General features: G+C 37.5%; 2 protein-coding genes and 1 long non-coding RNA gene across 18 annotated transcripts in view; 2 read left to right on the top strand and 1 right to left on the bottom strand.

The window, feature by feature from the left end:
- The window catches only part of PRKAA1 (protein kinase AMP-activated catalytic subunit alpha 1), a 35,930-nt gene extending 25,892 nt beyond the window's left edge, over positions 1–10,038 (top strand). For all 11 annotated transcript variants that reach the window (XM_057708489.1, XM_057708498.1, XM_057708495.1 and 8 more), the window contains 4 exons: positions 246–470; positions 4,146–4,632; positions 4,743–4,869; positions 7,173–10,038. In XM_057708489.1, the coding sequence (XP_057564472.1) occupies positions 246–470; positions 4,146–4,632; positions 4,743–4,869; positions 7,173–7,417 (1,084 nt within the window). In that variant the 3' untranslated portion in view covers positions 7,418–10,038. The remainder of the gene's footprint in view (positions 1–245; positions 471–4,145; positions 4,633–4,742; positions 4,870–7,172) is intronic.
- LOC130836465 (uncharacterized) overlaps positions 1–13,434 on the bottom strand; it is a 54,381-nt gene extending 40,947 nt beyond the window's left edge. Inside the window, exons 1-2 of the long non-coding RNA XR_009049144.1 lie at positions 13,372–13,434; positions 7,303–7,352 (exon numbers count right to left, since the gene is read on the bottom strand). This is a non-coding gene — a long non-coding RNA (uncharacterized LOC130836465). The remainder of the gene's footprint in view (positions 1–7,302; positions 7,353–13,371) is intronic.
- A 145-nt stretch (positions 13,435–13,579) lies between these two features.
- The window catches only part of TTC33 (tetratricopeptide repeat domain 33), a 42,001-nt gene continuing 31,536 nt past the window's right edge, over positions 13,580–24,044 (top strand). The window contains exons 1-3 of one of the 6 annotated variants that reach the window (XM_057708502.1): positions 13,580–13,727; positions 14,987–15,046; positions 16,477–16,698. In XM_057708502.1, the coding sequence (XP_057564485.1) occupies positions 16,478–16,698 (221 nt within the window). In that variant the 5' untranslated portion in view covers positions 13,580–13,727; positions 14,987–15,046; position 16,477. Of the gene's footprint in view, positions 13,728–13,753; positions 13,814–13,885; positions 13,956–14,148; positions 14,240–14,986; positions 15,047–16,476; positions 16,699–24,044 lie in introns of those variants that run through there. The other 5 variants (XM_057708503.1, XM_057708504.1, XM_057708505.1 and 2 more) reach the window with 5 other exon arrangements.

Below are 24,044 nucleotides of genomic sequence, written 5' to 3' on the forward strand. Positions count from 1 at the left end.
CTTGTAAGGTAGTAAGAAGAGAATTTTAGCTATAGCCCATAACTTAAAAAAATTCTTAATTTTTATTTTCAAAGATAATACTGATAGAATTAGTATAGAATCTGTATGTGTAGTACACAGCAGTGACTTATAGAAACCATATTTTGACTAATAATTCTTTATGAAGTATCTGTATTTAAAGTGTTTGATTAATTGACTCCTAAATTACTAATGATGTTTAATCCAATTGGTATTTCCTGTTCCAGACTGTACGCTGGTCCAGAGGTAGACATATGGAGCAGTGGGGTTATCCTCTATGCTTTATTATGTGGAACTCTTCCATTCGATGATGATCATGTGCCAACTCTTTTTAAGAAGATATGTGATGGGATCTTTTACACCCCTCAGTATTTAAATCCTTCTGTGATTACCCTTTTGAAACATATGCTGCAGGTGGATCCCATGAAGAGAGCCACAATCAAAGATATCAGGTGATAAAGCAATTGGATTATCAGATCTAATAATGTCAGTGATATGTTAAGTGAAAGAAAAATTTGCAGAACAGTATGTACAGTGTAATTCTGTTTTTATGTTAAAAGTAGTATATAGACTGACTCATTTATTTTGATATTTAAAAATACATACTAAACTGGCTACCTTAGGGAAGTAAGATTGGTAGGAGGAAGGGCTTTCACTTTTTGCTTATGCTTCTTTATTTGTTTGGAAATTGTTACGGTGAACATTATATTACCTTTTAAATTAAAAAAAAGAGCTAATGAAAAATAAAAAGGACCCTGGTTGGGTATTAGATTTGGTAGTGATTCTTAAAGATTTTATATAGTATGCTTCATGTTTGACTTTTATATATTCTCATGGGGATTAATATTTTTTCATGGTACATTTGTGTGTTGCTATTTGAGTTTTTTTTTTTTTTTTGAGAACTTTTATTGAGATGCAGTTAACAGACAATAAACAGCATGTATTTAGAGTATACAATTTGGTATCCCAATCTCCCAATTCATTCCACTCCAACCCTCCCCACTTTCTCCACTTGGTGTCCATATGTTTGTTCTCTACCTCTGTGTCTCTATTTCTGCCTTGCATTTCCTCTTTCATAGTTGTTAGCATTTGCCTTACGTATTGAGGTGCTCCTATATTGGGTGCATGTATATTTATAATTGTTATCTCCTCTTCTTGGATGGATCCCTTGATCTTTATGTAATGTCCTTTCTTGTCTCCTATAATATTTCTTATTTTAAAGTCTATTTTATCTGATATGAGTATTGCTACACCAGCTTTCTTTTGATTTCCATTTGCATGGAATATCTTTTACCATCCCCTCACTTTCAGTCTGTATGTGTCCCTAGGTCTGAAGTGGGTCTCTTGTAGACAGCATGCATATGGGTCTTGTTTTTGTATCCACTCAGCCAGTCTGTGTCTTTTGGTTGGAGCATTTAGTCCATTTACATTCAAGGTAATTATTGATATGTATGTTCCTATTACCATTTTCTTAATTGTTTTGTTGTTGTTTCTGCAGGTCCTTTTCTTCTCTTATATTTCCTGCTTAGAGAAGTTCCTTTAGCATTTGTTGTAGGGCTGGCTTGGTGGTGCTGAATTCTCTTAGCTGTTGCTTGTCTGTAAAGCTTTTGATTTCTCCACCGAATCTGAATGAGATCCTTGCTGGGTAGAGTATTCTTGGTTGTAGGTTCTTCCCTTTCATCACTTGAAATATATCATGCCACTCCCTCCTGGCTTGCAGAGTTTCTGCTGAGAAATCAGCTGTTACCCTTATGGGAGTTCCCTTGTATGTTATTTGTCATTTTTCCCTTGTTGCTTTTAATAACATTTCTCTGTCTTTAATTTTTGTCAGTTGGACTACTATATGTCTTGGCCTGTTTCTCCTTGGATTTATCCTGCCTGGGACTCTCTGCACTTCCTGGACTTGGGTAGCTATTTCCTTTCCCATGGTAGGGAACTTTTCAACTATAATCTCTTCCAATATTTTCTTGGGTCCTGTCTCTCTCTCATCTCCTCCTGGGACCCCTATAATGCGAATGTTGGTGCATTTAACATTGTCCCAGAGGTATCGTAGGCTCTCTTCAGTTCTTTTCATTCTTTTTTCCTTATTCTTTTCCGCATCAGTGATGATCACCATTCTGTCTTCCAGGTCACTTATTCACCCTTCTGCCTCAGTTAATCTGCTGTTGGTTCCTTCTAGTGTATTTTTCATTTCAGTTATTGTGTTGCATATCTCTGTTTGTTTGCTCTTTAATTCTTCTAGGTCTTTGGTAAATTTTTCAATCTTTGAATCCAGTCTTTTTTCAAAGTCCTGGATCATCTTCACTATCATTATTCTGAATTCTTTTTCTGTAAGGGTGCCTATCTCCTCTTCATTTAGTTATTTTTCTGGGGTTTTATCCTGTCCCTTCATCTGGTACAAAGTGCTCTGCTTTTTCATTTTCTCTCTCTTTCTGTGGCTGTGGTTTTCAGTTCCACAAGACGAAATACTGCTGATACTGCTTGATACTGCTGTCTTCCCTCTTGTGTGCTATTTGAGTTCTGATCTTATAAATTATTGTTTTTTCCTTTTGTTCCTCTCAAGGAATGAGAAATTTTAATTCAATCAATGACACGTTTGTTTTTGTAGTAGTATACATTGAATTACATATGAAATTACTGTTTGTAGGTAAAAAAAAGTCCATCAGTGTTGCCAGTTTCATATGGTTCAACCTAATAGTTTGAATAAGGCAAAAGAGATGATGACAAATCTCCTTCTCAAGTTTGGGCAGGTCATTTCCGATGAAGATTTAAAAAAAAACACTGCAAACTTTCTACCATCGTTTTTCTTTCCTTTTTTCCCTTACGGAATTTCTCTTTTGGTATTCAAATGGCTAGACAGCACATTTCTCTGAGATGAATGGAGAAGGAAGAAAGAAATCAGGTGTATATCTAGGAATAGTAAAGAAGAAAGTACTAGGGTAGTGAAGAAGAAAGAAAGGTTATATGTACAACTTAAAACTTGATTCCTAAAATAGATAGCTAATAAGGACCTACTGTAGAGCACAGGGAACTCTATTCAATGCTATGCAATGACCTATATGGGAAAAGAGACTAAAGAGTGGATCTATGTATACATATAACTGGATTCACTGTGCTGTACTTCAGAAAGTAACACAACATGGTAAATCAACTGTACTCCAATTTAAAAATAAATAAATAAAAGTAAAAAAAGCTTGACTCCTTTCCATTTACTCCATATGCTGCAGACTAGCTAAAAAAGAGACTGTGAGTGGCAGGGCATGACTTTACCACTAGAGGAGAAGGACTAATCATTCTCCAAGGACTGATCATTCTCTAAGGACTAAGATGAAAATTTCAGAATATCTTAGTGAGAGGTACTTTTTCTTGTGTTTTACATATTTTTTCTAACTTAAATGAAATATGTGACAATTGGAAAAGACTTAGAAAACACCAAAAAAAAATTAGAGAATTAAAATGATATTTAATTCCATTACCCAGAAGATAATCATTGTTCTTTTGGGTGTTTTCCTCTCTCAGTGTTTTTAGTTTTAACATATTGTTTATATAGGTCAGGTCAAAAATATCCTTTTATAAATGAAGTTAGGAAATCCTCAGTTCCTTCATTAAAATAAGGGGATATTATTATCTTTAGAGTTGTCTGAAAATGAGGTGAGATAATGTATATGAAGTGTTTAGCCTATAATCTATCACATAGTAAGCACTCAATGAATAACAGTTGCCTGTTTTTGTTGTTATATATTTTTTTCACTTAACATTATATCCAAAGAGTATTATAATGAAGCCACAGACTAATTTTGTTCTCTTTCTGAGCTGGAAATAAGATGGTCTTTGCCATTTGTTTGTCATTGCCATTTGTTCTAAAACTTTAAATAAAAGTGTAGACACTTCTTTTCTGGTTGCTTCAGCAGTGTTTTCTCCCTCTTAAAATCAGAGGAAGGCTGGAGCATTTCCCTTAACATATACAATGAAATGTGAGCCTGAAGAGGAAAATCTCAGTTTAAAAAAAATAATACAGTATAAGTATAAATTTAAATGAATTCATACCCTAAATTCCCTCAAACTGTTATTTTCAGTCTCATCTCTCCTCAAAATCCTTCTGACCTTCCCCTGCCATTTTCTCTCAGGGAACATGAATGGTTTAAACAGGACCTTCCAAAATATCTCTTTCCTGAGGATCCATCATATAGTTCAACCATGATTGATGATGAAGCCTTAAAAGAAGTATGTGAAAAATTTGAATGCTCTGAAGAGGAGGTTCTCAGCTGCCTTTATAACAGAAATCACCAGGACCCTTTGGCAGTTGCCTACCACCTCATAATAGATAACAGGAGAATAATGAATGAGGCCAAAGATTTTTACTTGGCAACAAGCCCACCTGATTCTTTTCTTGATGACCACCACTTGACCCGACCCCACCCTGAAAGAGTACCATTCTTGGTTGCTGAAACACCAAGGGCACGCCATACCCTCGATGAATTAAATCCACAGAAATCCAAACACCAAGGTGTAAGGAAAGCAAAATGGCATTTGGGAATTAGAAGTCAAAGTCGACCAAATGATATCATGGCAGAAGTTTGTAGAGCAATTAAACAACTGGATTATGAATGGAAGGTAAGAAAGAAAGAGTATTCTGATTACTAGCACATTTGACAAACCTATAGTCTATGCAGTGTTTTAGAAGAATTCCTTTTGACTCTGTCTTTGTCCATACCATATGCTAGGTTGTAAACCCATATTATTTGCGTGTTCGAAGGAAGAATCCTGTGACAAGCACATACTCCAAAATGAGTCTACAGTTATACCAAGTGGATAGTAGAACATACTTACTGGATTTCCGTAGTATTGATGGTATGTATATCAGAACAACATAGATCACATATTAGACCTTGTCACCTAATTTGGTGTTTTAGTAAATCCTTGATTCTTTTGAAGCTTCTTGAATTGTTCCTAGTAATAATTCATAGCAAAAGAACATAAAATATGAGATTTTATGCCTTTGTGACGTGAATATTTGTAAATCTTATGAATAGTTTATTGTCCTTTTAAGATTATCTTCTAAAATCCTTAAAGCTTGACAACAGCCTGATCCTAAAGTGATAGTTTCTGCTACATTTCTGTTTTTTGTAGTTCATTTTGGTAAGATAAAATGCTGTCTTTAGAAAAAATGTCGACTTAAAGATTCTTTAAGTTTCTATTATTAAACTTAAAAAAATTTGATATTTAGCAAAATTCACTTAAGAATTGGAGTATAGCTATTAGCTTTTAGAGTTAAGTGACAAAGCACTATAAATACATTTGATTAGTAGCTCATGTGGGACAAGGGATTGTTTGCTGAGTAAGGTTTCTTGCAGGGGACTGAGAGAAAAATGTTTTGTACAGTTAGGGATTTATGATTATTTTTTGCATCTGAAGTAGCCTTTTCCTCCCTGCCTGGTATTCGTTTTTTGAGTTACATGATTCCAGTTGTATTTACCTTGTGATAAAGTGTTCTTAAGTAATAGATCACTTTTATGTGTAAGTCACTGTATAAAGACTCCTGGGACAAATGCATTTTATGTCCCAGATAACCATCATAATTAGCTAAAGTTGACATTGTTAACCTTAAACTGCGGTATATTTCTATTTACCTACAGTCATAAATAGTCATAAACAACCTCATGATCAAATCACTGAAATATTAAACATTTTAAAAGTTAGGTATTTTAATTGGCTGTCAGAATAGTGACCCTTCTATGCTATAAGATTTTAAAGTACCTTCTTGAGTTTTATTAAAGAACATTATATTGTTTTACTGTTTTAATAGTTTGAAAATGAAGATCTATACTTAGAAAATATATTTAGATTGCTTAAGTTGAGGTAAATAATTAATTGCAGAAAGCAGAAGCTTTTTGTTTTTGTGATTTTTATGTTAAGTGGGAAAAATATCCTGTATACCAAGGTATATATGAGGGGACTGTAACAGACTTCCAGGAAATGGTGCAAGAGCATACCATGAGTTGAAATTTATGTGAATTCAGATCTCCCATGCACATACACTCTTAAAACTAATTTAATTCTCCTTATTAAAAAGCCTGATGAAACACATTTGACTCATAGTTCAAGTAAATAATAGTTCTAGCCTAGCATTATAAAAGGGTATAGCTGTATATATATATAAATGTTCTCTCACAAACAGAACCTTTAAGTAGAGGTTTATGGCAATTCTTCATTGGCCAAGTCAACTGAATTAAGATATGTTGCCACTTTTGTTCATTTAAGATTATATGGAATTATTAGATGAGATTTACCTCTGGATTTTTTTGTCTTCTTTATAAACTCAAAGATAGTACCTATATAGTATCAGAAAGACACAGACACAGCTTTCAGCTATGATATATTGGCCAAACCTGTTTGTTTATGTATAGATGGTATTTCTCTTCTAACACTAATGCAGTCTGAGATACAGAATGGGTTTTATATTTTTCCGTTGTAGTTGGATTAAATTCATAACCTTAGGTTTATTAGTACCTGGGTTTACCAATTGAATGACCACTTACTGTTTTCATATCGTGTTCCTAACTTTAGTTTTTCCTTGATTTTTGTTCACTGGAATTGCTGCTCTTTTATAAGGTCTTAAATCAAATATGAAGACAGAGTGGGAGAATGCAGAGCACGGATATGAATGAGAGTTAGGAGACTTGGGTTCTAGATTTACCTCTCTGTTCATATGTTACCTATGGCAAGTCACTTAACTCTTAAGGGGTTTATATTTATTTATCAATAAAACAAGGAGTTGGATGAGAGGATTTCCAGGATTCAAATTTTAAGTGCATTTATTCTATGATTTTAATATAGAAAGACTGACTTTTATTGCTAGGGAATGATGTTTAGTAAGCCTCATTATTAGTTTATTGGGCTCTTAATCCTGGATTGCAAGACTGATGAGTGGCCAAATATATACCCAATCTTAATAAGTCATCAGGGGAATACATTGCTGTATGTAAAAAAAGGCAAGTGGCGTTAACAGATTCATTGCCTTTGTTTAGGAGGTATTCAAAATAAACATGCTCTCAATAGCTGGTCAGTAATCTCAAAGAAGCAAATTAAATACTATTAAAATTTTGGGGAGGGTGTCATGCATTATAATAAATTGAATGTTTTTTTCTACCTAGATGAAATTACTGAAGCCAAATCAGGGACTGCTACTCCACAGAGATCAGGCTCAGTTAGCAATTATCGAGCTTGCCAAAGGAGTGATTCAGATGCTGAGGCTCAAGGAAAATCCGCAGAAGCTTCTCTTACCTCATCTGTAACCTCACTTGACTCTTCTCCTGTTGACTTAACTCCAAGACCTGGAAGTCACACAATAGAATTTTTTGAGATGTGTGCGAATCTAATTAAAATTCTTGCACAGTAAACCTAAAACTTTGCTTATTTCTTTGAAAGCAATAAGCATGCATAATAAATCATAGCCAAATGCTTCCATTTATAATCAAGTTATACATAATTATAACTGAGGGTTGGCCTTTTGGAATGCAGTTTGCACAGGGATTGGAAAATGATTAATAGTTAAAAGCAAAATGTGCAAAAATGAATTACGATAACTTTGTTCATTATTCAGTAGGCATATAGAATAATATACACAATGAATTATAGGTCTCTCAGGCTCACTTGATTTTTGGCTATTCTATATGTATTGTATACAGGGCTCTGTAGAATATTAATTTACCATAAAGGCCTTCATTTGTTAATTATGTGTTGATGTATAATATATTTGCTTCATAAGTTTCTTCAATAAATATTTGCCTAGAATCCCCAGAGACCTTTATAGGTGATTTTGTTTCCTGGGCTCCTTCTTAAATAGCAAGTATCTTCAACAGTAGGGACAGCCTGGATGATTCTTCCACATCCCCTCCTTAAATATTCCATAATATATGGTGAGTGACATTCAAGATATTGGACACAATTAAATTTTTTTCTTTTGTTTGGTACCTCCAAAAACACAGAACTTATATATTCAGTTACTCTAGGCAGTAAGTTTAATTTTACGATTTGTCCCTCTATATTCTGTACATAAATTGCTCTTTTTGTCACAAGAGCTGTGTTGCATATACTGTAAATAAATCATGTTGATTTTGCAATATCACAAAGTCCTCTGCTTATTGTCAGTCAGTATTAAATGTATGCAAAAATTCCTAGTCATTCAGTCATGTATCTTTTAAATTGATTCAGTGCATAGAACATGTCTTACAAACTGTTTAAAAGCTCAGATATGATTTTTTTCTCCTAAATTTCATTATGGTTATCTTTAAAGAAAAATTGAAAGGCTGTAAGGTGATCACGTGTATCTACCACTTAGATTCAACACGTTAACATTTTGCCAATTTGCTTTATCTGTATCTGTAAATACAGTTATATATGTGTGTGTGTATATAATGTATGCTTTTTTCCCCCGAATCATTTGAATTTTACAGATATATATTCATCACCCCTCAACACTTCAAGCATCTCCTAAACAATGACCTTCTCCTGAAAAAACCATAATACCATTAAAAATTAATAATTCTCTATTGCCATCTAATCATGCCTATTTAGATTTCCCCTGTTGTCCTACAAAGTTATTTCAAACCAAGCTCCAATTAAAGTTTACATGTTGCATTTGGTTGTCTCCTTCAGCAGCTATTACATTATTATTGTTTCAATAAAATATGGAACAAATCAGTTAGTTCTTCTAAATAGTCACATTTGCTTTGGATTTTAATTACTTTTTAAAAAGTAGCATTATGGGAACTTAAGTTGCTTAATCTTCTTAAGAGCTCTGATTTATATTTTCTTTTTCTTGCTCTTAGTATAATGCATTACATAATAGGTGTAATAAAAAAAATTAGTCACCTCAGATAAAATTCATATCATGTGTATGCTAATAAAAAATAAAATACTGTGTCACCCATAATTGCCTTATACCATATTTTAACTTCAAGAGAATTTTTTTGGTATTAATTATTTTTCCATTGCAACAGAACTATCTTTTTTTCTCTTTTAAGGCTCTTTGTATTGCAGTATTGTTTTTGGCACCTGTGTAACCAGATGATAATGTACTCAAATGTCATGAAAGCTTGCATAGTTACTGTGTCATTGTAGATTTGGCTCCAGCACCCCTAGAAACGTGCACTGAATTCAAAAGAAAAATCTTGCTTCCTTTTATCCAGGGCTTATTCTATTCAACTTAGAATCTGAAAGCTGTATAAAATTATAGGAGTTCCATTTAAATATAAATTCAAACTGTATTTATAACTTGTATGTGGCCCTCTGTTTTGGGGATATTAACTTCATGTAGGCTCTCTAAATGCAGCAGTATGTTCCTAATGTTAAGAACAGAAGACTGTATTTTTAAAGCTACAGATTTGTATATAGAACTAAGACACTGTAATGTCTCTATAACCTGTTGTGAGAAGCGGGGAACAAAAAGAGGAGCCAATTAAATAGGACCTTCCAAAAATTGTTAATTTTGTAAACTGCTTCTTTTTAAGTTATTGTGATTTCTTTTAGTTACTGAGTTTTATTTTGAAGATATTTAAATGTTGCACTTGTACAAATAGTATGATAAATGCACAGACTATTGCAGTAAATTCTTTTTTTAAGCTGGGATATCTGAAATGACAACTTTTGGTTGAGTATGTCAAGGCTGCATCAGGATTTTCAGAAATTTACTGTTTGCAAATTCTTACTAATTGAAGATGTAAGGGAGTCAATGCAAATGATTTTTAATCTTTTTTTATTATCTTTTCAGCAATTTATATTTTTTGTGATTTTATGCAACCATATTTTTACTTTGTCTTGACAACTGAAAGATGTATAAGGTTTTTGCCATAAATGTACTGTATACATAGTTTTAAATATAACAGATTTTACTGATAATGTAAAATTTTTGCCATTAAAATAAATGATTTCTCACTGAGAGGAACTTTTCTACCAGGTTGGGATATGGGAGCTTAATATATCTAATTTAATATAATTTCACTGAAATAAACTCCATTGCTTTTACTTTGATTATATTTTTTCTTCAGATGGTTTTGTAGTTTTTCAGAGTTTTAAATGATTTCGTACAAAAAGTCCCGCCCTCTCACTCGCCCCCCCCCCCCCCCCCACCATGTAGTGATACCATTCACACTGAATTAATGACTGGTGGACTGTGGGTGGATGTAGAACTCCATGTACCTTTGGAATGAAAGAAAAAAATATGTTTAAATCTTTTCCCCTTAACTCCTTCCAGCCCCCCCATCCACAACAGAAATCATATTTTCCTTGTGACTTCTCTTCACTAGATGAATGAAAGTCCATATAAAGTATAACTATGAATTGGTAGTACGGCAGAAATCAGTCTTTGTGGTACAGTATTTCTGAGACTTGCTCATGTATGTCTCGACCAGAGTATATTTAAGGATAGAATTTCAAATACTTTGATTTAAAATGGGAAATGTCATTTTTCATTGGTTTACAATGTGCTTTTTTAACTTAAGGGAAAACTACGTGGCAAAAAGAGGCACTTGTTATGGTTGACCATCTGCGCACCCTTTAAACAGTGTGCCTAAATATAAAGTATAGTGCTTGAACAGATTTTCGCACTCAAATGTGGTGATTTTTGTCTCATCTAAATTAGTGAGTTTTTGTTTCATCTAAAAATTAACCACCTGAACAAAATATTAAGTTATATACAATAAAAGTCAGAGCAGTTATCTTTGGCTGCTAACATTAGATTTGGTTAGAATTCCACTACTGTTAGTATGAAATCTTATATCCCATATAGCATTGTTGGCAGGGCTTGTTAAGATTGTTGGCATTCTGAATCTTTAAAATAGCTTGATAAGGCTTCCTAGGTGGCGCAGTGGTTAAGAATCCGCCTGACAATGCAGAGGTCACGGGTTCGATCCCAGCTCCAGGAAGATCCCACGTGCCACGGAGCAACTAAGCCCGTGTGCCAAAAAAAAAAAAAAAGATTTGTTGCAGCTGTTGGGGCTTCCTAGGTGGCGCAGTGGTTAAGAATCCGCCTGCCAGTGCAGAGGTCACAGGTTCGATCCCAGCTCCAGGAAGATCCCACATGCCGCGGAGCAACTAAGCCCGTGTGCCCAAAAAAAAAAAAAAAAAAAAAAATAGCTTGATAATTGTAACAAAAAACGGTACTAAAGAGTGTTATGAACAGCACATACATTGTTCTTTTACGGAACTTATAAATTAGGTATTTACCCTGACTGAATAAAATTGTACAAGAAATTCTCTTGTCTGAAAGATCAAGATTTTTGAACTGTTCTATTTATTGTGAATGATAAACGTTAACTATGACAAATTTAGAGGATTTCTAGCAACTTGGAAGATAATCATGTTGTCTATACAGACAGCATGGGAAATTATTAAATATATCAATGGATGCATTCTGATCATAGAGCAAAGTAGGGAAGTGGTGGGTGAAGTGTGAAAACAGTGTTGGAGGTAGCCTTTACCAGGGTAGAGTGGATCAAGATTAAGTTACCTGAGAGATTTAGGAAAGACTTCTAGAAAGCAGTATAGCTTCAAGCTCCATGTAATTATTCACTCTGCAAACTTTATCCCCCTCATATGGCTACTATGAACCAAGCACTACGAATGGGACCATAAGGCGTAAATCCTGCTGCGAGTGCCTTGTTAGGGAGATATATATATATTTTAAAGACTTTCATAGAGGTATAGCATACACAGAAAAGTGCACAAATCATATTTGGCTTGATGAATTTTCAGTGTTTTAGGTTTGCAATGAACATGGCCATGTAAACCTCTACCCAAATGAAGAAACACTGCCACCACCATAGCAGTGTCTTTATTTATATCACTTCTGATGCTTGCCTATCCTGCAGGCAACAGAACAATCCTGGTACGATGTGGGAAGGAACTACACGAGTGTGAATGCCAGGAAGAGGGATCGCCGGCGGCTATCTTGGAGGCTGGCTACCACGACTGCATATTGATCATTTTGAAAAAACTGGTTCACTTCCCCAGTTCTTACAAATGTTGAAACATTAATCCAACAATATAAATAAATATCACATCTGATACCACCACTGATCTCATCAGAAAAGTCTGGAAGTACTGGGAAAGGCGCAAGATCATATGGCAAATACAAGTTTTCCAAAATGTTTGCCTAAATTCTCAAATTTATCATTGGCAACACTGTCGATTGTTTTGCTTGATGTAACAGGCTCCTTTTGTTCATTTTCAAGAAAAGACCTGTTAGACCCAAGCCTGAATAACCTGCAGGTGTGTCAGCTCTTCTTCTAAGTAAAAGTTGTATTCCACAAAAAAAGTATCTACTTTAGTTTATAATGCAATCTCACAAGTGCTTTTATCTTGAGCCATCATACGGCAAAAGTACTTTGTACCTTCCATTTTTGTCACACAGAATATTAAAGAGAAATGTGTGTACTTAAGGGTCATTTTAAGAAAACAATTTTTACTGCTTCTTCAAGGACCTAGAGTGACTGCATCTTTCTTTTCTTACAATGAGTGTACACAGTGATGAATACAATGACACTAGTACAGCTTGGTAGCATTGCCTTGATTCGCGCTAACGTGCTAGTGGTTTCGGCCACCACTGCTTTTCCACTCTCAGTGCAAATGTCATCATTGCGGAAAAAGGTAAATGATGCCTTCATGGTAGAATGCAAATAGATTAGTTTTGACTTTGAAAGGATCTTGACGACCCTTAGGGGTCTGAGGATCACCTTTGGAGAATCACTGCTCCCCATCAGTGGTTCTCAATGGGGTAGTGGTGGGGGACTCATCTTTCTTCCAGGGACACTGGGCAACGTGTGGAGACATTTTTGGTTGTAACAACGGCGGGGTGGTAGTGGATGCTAATGGCATCTAGTGGGCAGAGCCCAGGGAGGCCGCTAAACAGCGTGCCCCGCACAGGAGCGCGCCCTTTCTCCCAACGAAGAATTATCCAGTTGGAAACGTTACAGCCTTGAAGTTCACACAACCTGGTCTACAAAAATGATCAACAGTAACCTTGAGAAATCAACAATCTCAAGTTTTCAATTTCCTAAACACTTCCCTGTGTTCCATGTCCCCACTTATTTATTTTCAAGACAGCTACTTTCAGGCCACAATTCTTTAGAGAAGCTGAGTCCAACTTTTTCGTTTTTTTTCCGCGACAACTGAGCCACGGCCTCCGTGGTCCTCCTCCCAACCCGTACCCTTCTTCAGTCGAGGTCGGCCTCCGTCCTCCGCGTCTGGCCGACCTCGTCAACCAGGCTGTCAACTCCTTTACGAAGGCCCGTGTGTCAGCGCTCTGGATTTCCCCCCGCCCGCCATCGTTTTCCCGCGCCTCGCCTACTTTACCTGCGGACGGGACGCGCAGCGCCGCGCCGCACCGCCGAGACTGTTGTCTCCGCCCGCGCCCAGCCCGCGCAGCCGCAGTTTCCCGCGCCCCCGCGGGGCGGGCGCCGGCCCGCCGACGCGCTCGTCCGCCACTAGAGGGCGCTCCCTGCCCGGGAGGCCCGGACTACTCACCTCGGAGGGCCCTAATGAGGTGGGGGCGGCCGCAGTGACTTCTGGGATTTGTGGTCCCGGGGAAAGGATTGCGGACGAGAAAGGAGCTGAGAGTTGCCGCGTCCCTGCTCGCTTCTCCGGACGGTTCGGGCGCCCCAGGTCAGCCAACAGCCTTTCTTGGGCGACCTGGCACCTACGGCAAGCAGGTAGGAGGGCGGGCGTGATAATTTCCGTTTCCGGTGGGCAAAGGGCAAGCGGAATGTAAACACGGGACCAAGGGAGTGGTCCTCAGGTAACAGGGGCTTCTGGTTGGAGGTGGAAGCCGGGGGAAGTGGGGGGAGACGAGGCAGGTGGGTCTTGGGGTGACGGGAGAAAGGAGCTTCAGAAGTCGGAATTGAGGCCCGCGGCGGGTGTGGCAGAGCCGGGACGCTAAGGTCGGTCTCTGGGACCAGCCAGGCTGGGGGCCGGACCCTGCCTGGCACCTACGCCCGCGGCCGTTCCCGAGGCGGGCGGCGCGGCTGTGAGCGCCTTGCGCGGCGGGAGGAGCGGAGCGAGCTGGCTTTGCAGCCCGCCTGGAAGGGGCCCGCGGCCGAGGGCGGGGCCGTGGACACGCGGGTGACGTCCTGCTCAGCCTTCAAGGACGTCGCCCTTTTTTATTGTTGTGCACGACGAAGGGAGCTCGCTAATACTGGTTTCTGTCTTGCGGTGACATTTTCGGGTAAATCGTTTCTCGAATGCCTCAGCTCCGACTGCATCTCTGTACCCGGAAAGACGCAGTTTTCGTTACCTGTCCGTGTTCATCAGGTTTCTCGCCTTGGGTGCTGCACTTTCCCACGCAGTGAAGAGACGCGTTCTCTAGCGTGGGGCAGGGTGAAGTGTCTGTGTCATTAGGGTTCCACACCACTGGGTCCCTCACATTGCCGACTTGGAAACTTGAAGCCACAGAACGTAATCATTCTCATGCTTGTCACCTGTAGGGACAGTCACAAGACTTCTTTTTTATCTTGTGCTGATATCTTATGGGACCTTCTTAACGACCCATTCTCTCGTGTTGTCCTTCTGTGCCTCCGGACTTCTGTGCCATAGTAAACACACTTTCATTTTGAGCCTCTTCTTGGTTCTTTCCCTAAGTTACTTGTAGTCATCATCAAACATAGGACACTCATTCTTCCCTATCATAAATGGGTCTGCGGAGAGAGTTTGGCGTCGTCCTGATTCCCAAGTATACTTATAATCCATGACTCCTGCAGGCTTTTCTAAAAATCCGTGCTCCTGTGAAAGCATGTGATTTACCCGTATCAGCCTGTACATTTCTTTATTGCTGTAATTGTCACTTTGTCATAGTCATTAAGAGCTTAGACACCTGACTCACAATTTTCTTACCCCTCCCAAATCTGCCATTATCTTGGGCCTTTCCATGTTAGTGACCTCATAGCCACCCTCACTTTTTTTTTTTTATTTTTAGGTCAGAAGTGGATTTATTTAGAAACACACTCCACAGACAGAGTGTGGGCCATCTCAGCAGGTGAGCAATGCCAACCCCTCACTTTTTTTGTCTCCTTCATGCTAGTGGTTACTTATACTTTATTTCAGCATGTGCATCAGTGATAAAGATCTTGATATCTGCTAGAACTTACTTGCTATTTTCTTTCTCTTCCTCCCTTACTCCCACAGTGCTCATTCTTTGTTAGTTTTATGAAGACCCTTGGTTCATTGCTTTTCCTTATCCCACTAGTTGACCAGTCAGTTCACCATAATCTTCTTGGGGTTATAGGCTCCCTTAAGAATGGAATGAAAGCTTAGAGACTCTTGTGCAGAGAACACACAAGCATACAAAAATGTATATACACTTCCAAGGGTTTCTCAGTATATTTAAACCCATCCACGTAGCTAGCAAGAGTTCTTGATCCTGCAGTAAATCCCTTCTCTAAATAAATATTTGTTGAATACTTCCAGGGTTTCTTTTAACTTTGTTGCATCAGTTATGCTCTCTCACTTAGCCCTTACAGTTGTATATTTTTTCAGATTTACAGACCAGTTTAACATTTGTTGTCATTTTGATTAACTTTATAATTCTGTGAATTAAGTCATTTACCAAGTTTGAATCTTTCAAAAACCTTTTATTATGGAAAATTTCAAACATATATGAAAGGAGAGAGGAAGGTACAATGATTTCTATGTACTCATCACCTAACTTCATCGCTTATCAACTCATAGCAATCTTTTTTATCTATATCTGTCTTCCTTTGCACTCCCCACTCCCACTGATTACTGCGAAACGGTTCCTAGATATCATATAATTTCATGTAAAATATTTTAAAGGTAAGCATTCTTTTTGTCAGCATAATCACAATACTATTATACCTTAAAAAAAAAGCAGGAATTACTTTAATATCACCAAATATGAAATCATTGTTCTCATTTCCCCTGTTATTTCATAAAGGTTTCCTCCATTGGCTTGTTTGAATCTGTAGCTAAACAAGATCCACACATTATATTCGATTTGTGTGTTACTTAAGTCTCTCTTCATCTAGGGAATACCTCATAACATTTGTTTTTTTCTTGAGGAAATCTGACAGTTTATTTCTTGAAGAAACCAGTTTTAATTTTCTTTAGTTTCTGTTTCTTGCTGTCTGCATCTCTGATGTGTTATTTAGCTTGCCCATCTGTATGCCACATTTCTTGTAAACTTGTAGAGGTTTGATCTGACTTAACATTAACTCTTGGAAAGAGTACTTCGTGGGTCACTTCCATCAAGGAGATACATATCGTGGACTTGTCTTTCTTTATGATGTTAGCAGCCTTTGATAATTATTGTCTAGATCCACTGTTTTAATTAGGGGTCAAAAAATGGTAACAGTCTTATCCTATTATCCTTTCTTTACCTGTTTGTTGGAATACTTCTATAAAAGGCCAAGTTTGAGATTTAAAGCTCTTTCTTTGTAATTTTTCCAGAATGGCTTCCTTTGGATGGAAAAGGAAGATTGGTGAGAAGGTCTCAAAGGTCACTTCCCAGCAGTTTGAAGCTGAAGCTGCTGATGAGAAGGATACAGTTGAGAATGATGAAGGGAACTGGCTTCATGCCGTTAAACGGAGGAAAGAAATTCTCCTTGAAGGCTGTGCTGAGAAAAGTAAACAGCTGAAGGACGAAGGAGCCACTTTGGCTGAAAATAAAAGGTATGTTTTTAGAGTTTTCTTTTAGAGGACAGTTTTGGTCTTTGGTAGGACAGAATACTCCTCAGATCATCCAGATCTACAGTCAGGCCTTTGTGCCTTTGGTATCTCCCTTGTGGTGCTGAAGAGTTTGAGAAATTAAAAGAAGTAGTGCTGAACAAGAAGCACTTAAAATTTCTTTTCTCTGTTTTTTATCTTTTTTTTTCTTTCTATTGGTAAGGATGGTTATAAGATTCCTTGTTTATCATTTTTGTCATAGAGTCAAAGTTGAGGAACCAGCATTTTTGTTTCTAGGCGTGTTAATGTTTTTGATTCTGGAAGCAATGTGTTTTAATAGAAAACATAAAATAATGCTTAAGCTATAATATATTAGTGCCTCAGGTTGGAAGCGAAGGGTAGACAATAAATCAAGGACAACTAACAGCTTAACGGCCTAACATTAAATTGTGAATTCTCACTTGTGGTGTTTTAGGCACAAAGGTTCTTCTCCTGTAGAACTTTGCAAGATTGGCCATTCTGTCTTAGTCAGAAGAAAACCAACTATAAATTTTCCACATTTATGAAATCATTTTCAGAATATCCATAAAACATCTTTAGAAATTCCTGTAAATGCCTGTTAAAAGTTCATTAACTTTGTTGTTTTTATCTTTTTTCTAGACCACACTAGTGTGTAGAAGGGAAAAGCTATTCAGTTATTGCCATGGGATTCCCTCTGAATTTCCTGTGGTAGATGAGAGATATCAACTTTGTGGATAAACAAAATAACTCTTTTTTTTCCCCTGCATGTCAAAACATTGAGTCATTTCACTGAAATCAGCTGGATTGGATGCTTTATTTTGAATGGGGAACACTGTGATATGACTACATTTTTTTAGCTACTTAACATTTGTCCTTGGAGTAATGTATACACAGCTTTAAAAGATAACTAAACAAAATTAAAGGAATCTGGTAGAAATGAGTCGTTTGATTACTCTAAGCCAAAAATAAATAGAAATAATGGTTTAAAAATATCTAAGGGAATATCCAACTTGATTGAAAGTAATATGAGGAATAGGAAATGATATAAGGGAGAATAGTGAGGTTAAATTAAAAAAAAATAAAACTTAGTCTGTCTTCCAAATCAACTTCATCTTAAACCATCATCATTTTCACTACCTTTTTAGCCACACTGGCCTTCCCTGTGTTTTTGAACACAGTTGTTAATACAACTTTATCTTAGGATTCTGTCTGAAAAGCTCTTATTTCCTCTGTTGTCTGTTGTCTTGTCCTTCAGATCTCTGCTCACATGTCCTCTTCTCAGCAAACCCCTCCCTGACTATCCAGCACCCCCATACTCCCTTTTCCACTATCACATCAGCCATTTTTTTTTTTTAAAGAATTTTAAACTTCTGAGACGTCCCTGGTGGCCAAGTGGTTAAGACTCCACACTTCCACTGCAGGGGGCACAGGTTCAATCCCTGGTCGGGGAACTGAGCCCACATAACGTGTGGTGCGGCCAGGAAAAAAAAAAAAAGAATTTTAAACTTCTGTTTTGTGATTAGGTGAAAGGAATACTAGTCAAATAAACCTTAAAAAAGAATGAAAAATAAAATTCTTTACTCATGACTTATGTGTATGTTTCTAAATCTGTGTTTTAAAGGAGATCATTAAGTTGATCTCAACAATGGTGACAGATCAGGAAGTAAATTAGTTAGTAGGGTGGCAGTTATTTCAAATGCTGTAAGACTTGTTGATGTACCAAGGTGTAGGAACAGTATTAGATGTTTATTGATGTACCAATTTTTTTTAAATGTGTCAACTTTTGAGAAATGTGTAATGTCATCATTAAAATCTAACATCAAATATCCATTCATCCATCCATCCTTCTTTTTAGAAAACATTCAAAGAGTGGTAAGATATATTACCAGACTTTAAGGAGCTCAACCTTTGGTAAAATGCACAAGAATGCAGATAATTATATTGCAGAGTAATGTATGCAGTAAGACAGGTTAGTTGATACAAAATATTTTAAATCACAGGGAATGGAGCCACCAATTCTGCTTATGTATATCAGGGAAGTTCTGACAGATAAGTTCAATCTTCAGCTGGGTTCCAAAGAAGGAGTAGCATTTTGCCAAACCAGTAATGGTAGGAAGCATTTCAAGAAAGTGGGAACAGAACATGGAAATGCAAAGAAATTGTTTTACATGCTTAGGAAAATTCTCCCAACTTGGTATTGCCGGAGCAAAGAAATACAAAAAAGTTTGCAGTAAATACTGCTGAAGAAAAAAACTAGATCGTGTTCTCTTTGTATGCAGCAGTAAGCCCCTTTTCATTATATTCTGTTGGCAATGGTGAGAAGTCATTTTATGACTTTAACAAAGTAATGAAAAACTACAATCACAGCAGCCTTTTAATTTTTTTTTTTTTTAGTATTTCTCCCTTTTTGAAGTTACCTTATACACTTATTTAGTTGTTTCTGTTTATTTGTCTTTCTTCTGTAGAAATGTAAGCTCCAGGAATGTAGGGACTTTGTCTAGGCAGACTTTTGTACTCTACTTTCAGCTCTTAGAACAATTTGTAGCACCTACCAGGCCCTCAGTAAATATTTATTGACTACTTATAAGACTGCTGTGTTTTGCTATATTATGGCTAAATAGGTTTTTGTGGATTAACTACCATATATTTAATTGTACTTATAGGAATATATATTTTTAGACTCCAGATTAGAACACAGTATTCTGAGAACATATTTTATTTCATATCCCAACCACAAAGGACCTTTAGGAATACAATTTTCCTTTCCTCCTCCTGCATAAGAATATGACACTTGAGAATTATTGTTCTTTTCTGAGTCTCATTCCTTTCCCCATAACTTATGATGGTAAGGATTAAGTGACAAAATATGGAACAGCTTTGAACTTGGAATGAGTAATAATCCTTAGAGTGGTAGAGAAGTAGGGATGCCTCTGGAGGAATTGCTAGAGAAGGAGAGGGAGGAGGGTTGATGGAAACGTGAGAGCTCTTTCTATTTCCTGGGATACATTCTTTTGCCTTCTTGTGATTTTCTCTTTCTCTACCCTCAAGATTTTCTCATTTAGTTTTATTTAGCACTTAAGAGAGTTGTCTGAGCACATTGACTATACATGATCCAAGTGTGTTGATGTCATTCTTCTTCCAAAGGAGGCCCAGTCCTTGAGCATCACAGAGTCTCCTGCTGTCCAGTTTACTTCATTAGTAACAAACTATAACTACTCTTAGTTAGAAAATTTTGGATTGCAACGGAATGGTTTTTAAATTCTGAAGTTATACCTTGTAGTGTTCATGATTCTTTGTAATAGAAGATTGGTTTACTTTTCTGCACAAGCCCTAAGTAATGTCGGTCCCTTACAGAGACAGTATATTAAGTCTAGTGGTTACAAGTGTGAATTTTGAAATCATTTTAACTCCAGTCATCCTGGCTTTATCATTTCTATCTATATAAACTTTGGGCACATTCTTAACCTTTTAAGTGTCAATTTCTAGTTTCCTTATATGTAAAATGGTGACACTTACTTCATAGACTATTGGGGTATTAAAGAGCAGGTCCATGTAAAAGAGCTTAGTGTGCCACTTAGCACCCAGTAAGCACTCAGTAGATATGCTTTAGGTAATTTATTTTAAGATTTTATATGTGATTGGGATATTTCATGCAGTATTAAAGTTTTTTATAAGTTATTTTGTTCAAACATCTTTTTCTCAAATTAATACTAACTGGGATATATCTTCTTAAGAATCGCAGTGTGGGTCCGAGCTTTGATATGTTGGCTTTTAAGGTTTCATCCACTAGATGGTGGTATTTGATTGTGTAGCTGAGTGGTCTCATTTTTTTCCTTGTGATTATTAGTGTGTATGTGTGTGAAGCTGGAATATAATTAGAATTTATCATAAATTTTGTTTCTTGTCTAGAGAAGCATACCCACCAAAGTGAACTTGAGGGTGATCTGGCTATGTGAAACAGCCTGAATATGTGTAACGCCTGTGATCTTGCCTCTTATTATGTGGAAGAGAATAGATGCCGTCAGTGTAGGATGCCTTTATTTTCTCACCACCACATCTTCCAGTCTGAGAGTGTCTGCATCCAAGTCATCTGCCTTCACTGTATTGGAATGAAGTACTACTGCTTGTATGAAAGGCCCACCCCTCCAATTGTGTGCTAGACCTCACCCCGGCTTGCCTTTTTAGGAGTTTTGTTCCTAAAACCTCCTTTCATTTTGATGTCATCTGTTCTTCTCTCTTTTTTTTACCCTACTTTTTAAATTGAATTATAGTTGATGTACGATCTTATATGTTACAGGTGTACAATGTAGTGATTCACAAGTTTTGAAGGTTATACTCCATTTAGTTATAAAATATTGGCTGTATTCCCTGTGTCGTGCAATATATCCTTGTAACTTACTTTATACATGATAGTTTGTACCTTCTACTTCCGTACTCCTGTATTCCCCCTCCTCCCTCTCTCTTGGTTCCCTCTCACTGGTATACAAACATACCCTGATAGCATCCATTTAAAAATGATTAAAAAACCTTGACTCCACACACCCTACTGTTTTTCTGTTCCCCCTTCACAACAAACTCCATTTCTTGATAAATCATCCTCTCAGCCCATTCCAGTCAGGTTGCTGTCCCCACTAATCCACTGAAACCACCCTTCTAAAGGTTATCGATGACCTCCACATTGTCACATCCAGTCATCGTGTCTCAGTGCTCATTTAGCGTACGTCTCAGTGTTCAACACAGCTGAACACTCCCTTTTTAGATATACTGCCTCCTAATCTGCGACACCGCACTCTCATGCGTTTCCTTTTGTCTCAAGGTCCACTGCTTGTTAATAATCTTCTTTGCTCGCTCTTTTCTTTTGCTCATTTTCTAAATATTGATGGCCGCAGTATTTAGACAATACCTTTTCTTTTTTCCATATACATTCTTGCCCTCCTTGAACCTGTGTAGTCGCTTGCTTTCAGTATCATCTGTGCCAACGACTACAGCCTGCAATGCTGTCCTCCCGCCTCAGCTCCAGACTCTCATCTCCCACGCTTCCTTTCTGCCCACTTGGATGTCTAATTAGTGTCTCAAACTTAGTGTCCCAGAACTCTTGATTTTTCTCCCCAACATCTGGTCCTTTCCTGTCTTGCCCATGTCAGTAATAAAAGGTGCTATCATTTACCCAGTTACTTAAGCCCCAGAGCCAGGAATCATCTCTGCTGGTTTATGTGCCATGCCAGAGCTAATCAGCCCCACTCACCTCCAGATCCCTGGCCTTGAGACAGCTCATAACATTCTTTTTATTTTGTTGTGTGTGTTTTCTTAAAAATTTACGTGTAGTTGATTTACAATGTTGTGTTAGTTTCAGGTGTACAACAAAGTGATTCAGTTTATATATATATATATATATACATATATATATATATATAGTATATAGGTATTTTTTCAGATTATTTTTCATTATAGGTTATTGCAGTTATTCTTAATACCATAAATTCTGGGCAGCCGCTGCTGTCAGCACAGACCAGAGAGCCCCCATGTATGGTGCTGATAATGAAAGACCATCACGCCTTGACACTGTCCAGATTGGACCTACAGGTGCCTTAGAGGGATTGGGTCACACACCCAGAAGTGTGAGTGGGCTAAACCTTGTGGGGCCGACTTTGATCAGTTGGAGACAGGATATGGGAGGGAGGCCGCAGGTAAATTCTTTTTCCTTCTCTCCGCACTGGACTATTTCCAATACAAAGAAGTTTCATACTGTCTCTGAAGAAGTTCTACAAGATTAACAATCATCTGTGTTTGTTTTTGAAGCTGTTTTCAGCTTAACATATGCCTTGTATTTATTCTTCCTTCCTGCCTCACTTTTCTTTTTTTTCTCCCCCTTACTCTTGCTTCCTTTGGATCCTAACCTCCCCCCCCCCAACAAAGAGTAAGCCTGTAAGCTTAGGCCTCAGGCTTTATTTCCCAGGTAACTCAGGCTAAGATATCATCCTGGATTCCTTTCTTTTCTTCACTCTTCATATCCAATCCAAGTTGAGATGATTTTATTTTTTAACATACTCTAAATCGCTTTCATCCTCCCTCTGTTCTGTTTTCTTGGCTGTCATCCTAGTCTAATCTACTGTCAGCTCTTGCCTATATTACTCTGGTGGTCTCCACAGGCCTCCGGGTGCTCATCCTCATACCCCTAGAGTTCATTCTCCTCTCTTGGGCCTGACTGATATTTCGAGAATGTAAAGCAACTCATGTCTCTGTGTGGCATGGGGACTTTGTGGATTCCCCATCACTCATGCAATAAAATCCACGCTCACAGCCAGGGGGTCCAAGTTTCATGATCATGGCTTTGAACTACCTCTCTGGCCTCTTGCTCCCTTTCCTCCTTCTTCTAAAGACATACTGGTTTTCTTTTTTTGCCTCAAAAAATAGGGTGTTTGATCCTGCCTTGGTCTCTTTCTTTGTCTGGAATGAACTTCTCCAGATTTTCCATTGGCTGGCCACTTTTTGTCATTCAACTCTCAGCTCAGATGCCTTCCCAGAGAGACCTTTTCTGACCATGCATTCACCCCCATCACATCCTTCCTTGTGTTTTTTCATCATGGCACTTACCATGTTTTAACTTATGTTTGTTGTCTTTCTGTACCCTCGTTGCACACACATACATTCTAGAATGTAAGCTCCAGAAGAATAGGAGGGTCCTTTTATATCGTATTGAATGCTGCATCCTCAGTGCCTAGAATACTACCTGGCCCAGAGTAGTATTCTGCTCTGGTGCTCAATAAATGTTTATGAAATGAATAAAGTGGTAACTATATAGCTCATTAAACTTGATGCTATAGTAAATTACAAATCTAATTGGGAGCACAGTAGCTAAATATTTTGATATTTCTATCTGGTTATAAGGGTGCTGACTTATTTGGCTTGGTCACCAGCTCTTCTTTACCCCACTAGTAGGGTATTATCTCACCCTGCCCTTGGGCAATCCTTGAAACTATTCACTCTGCTTCCTTCTTTGTGCTAGTTTGTTGCATAGTGTTACGGTTGTCTTTAAACTGGTTGAATCAGACTTTGGTCACTTATTAACCATAGTGACTTTAAACCAAGTTTTTATCTTTCAATGCTTCCTATCCAGCAGCTGCAGTTAGGGCTGTGTCTGTTCAGTCTGTTCCAAACCAAAGTTGAATTAAGAGATATGCTGTAGAGCTTATGAGAGACCATTGATTTATTAGGTGCAAAGTTTCCTATGATCCAAAAATGGAGGAACTGGGTGGTGCCAGCTTATATTCATAGGCCAGGAGAAGTAAATCAAAGAGGAAGTGAGAAATGAGGGAGGGGAGGGAGTTCAC

This window comes from Hippopotamus amphibius, chromosome 15, assembly GCF_030028045.1.
Source record: "Hippopotamus amphibius kiboko isolate mHipAmp2 chromosome 15, mHipAmp2.hap2, whole genome shotgun sequence".
Lineage (NCBI taxonomy): Eukaryota > Metazoa > Chordata > Mammalia > Artiodactyla > Hippopotamidae > Hippopotamus > Hippopotamus amphibius.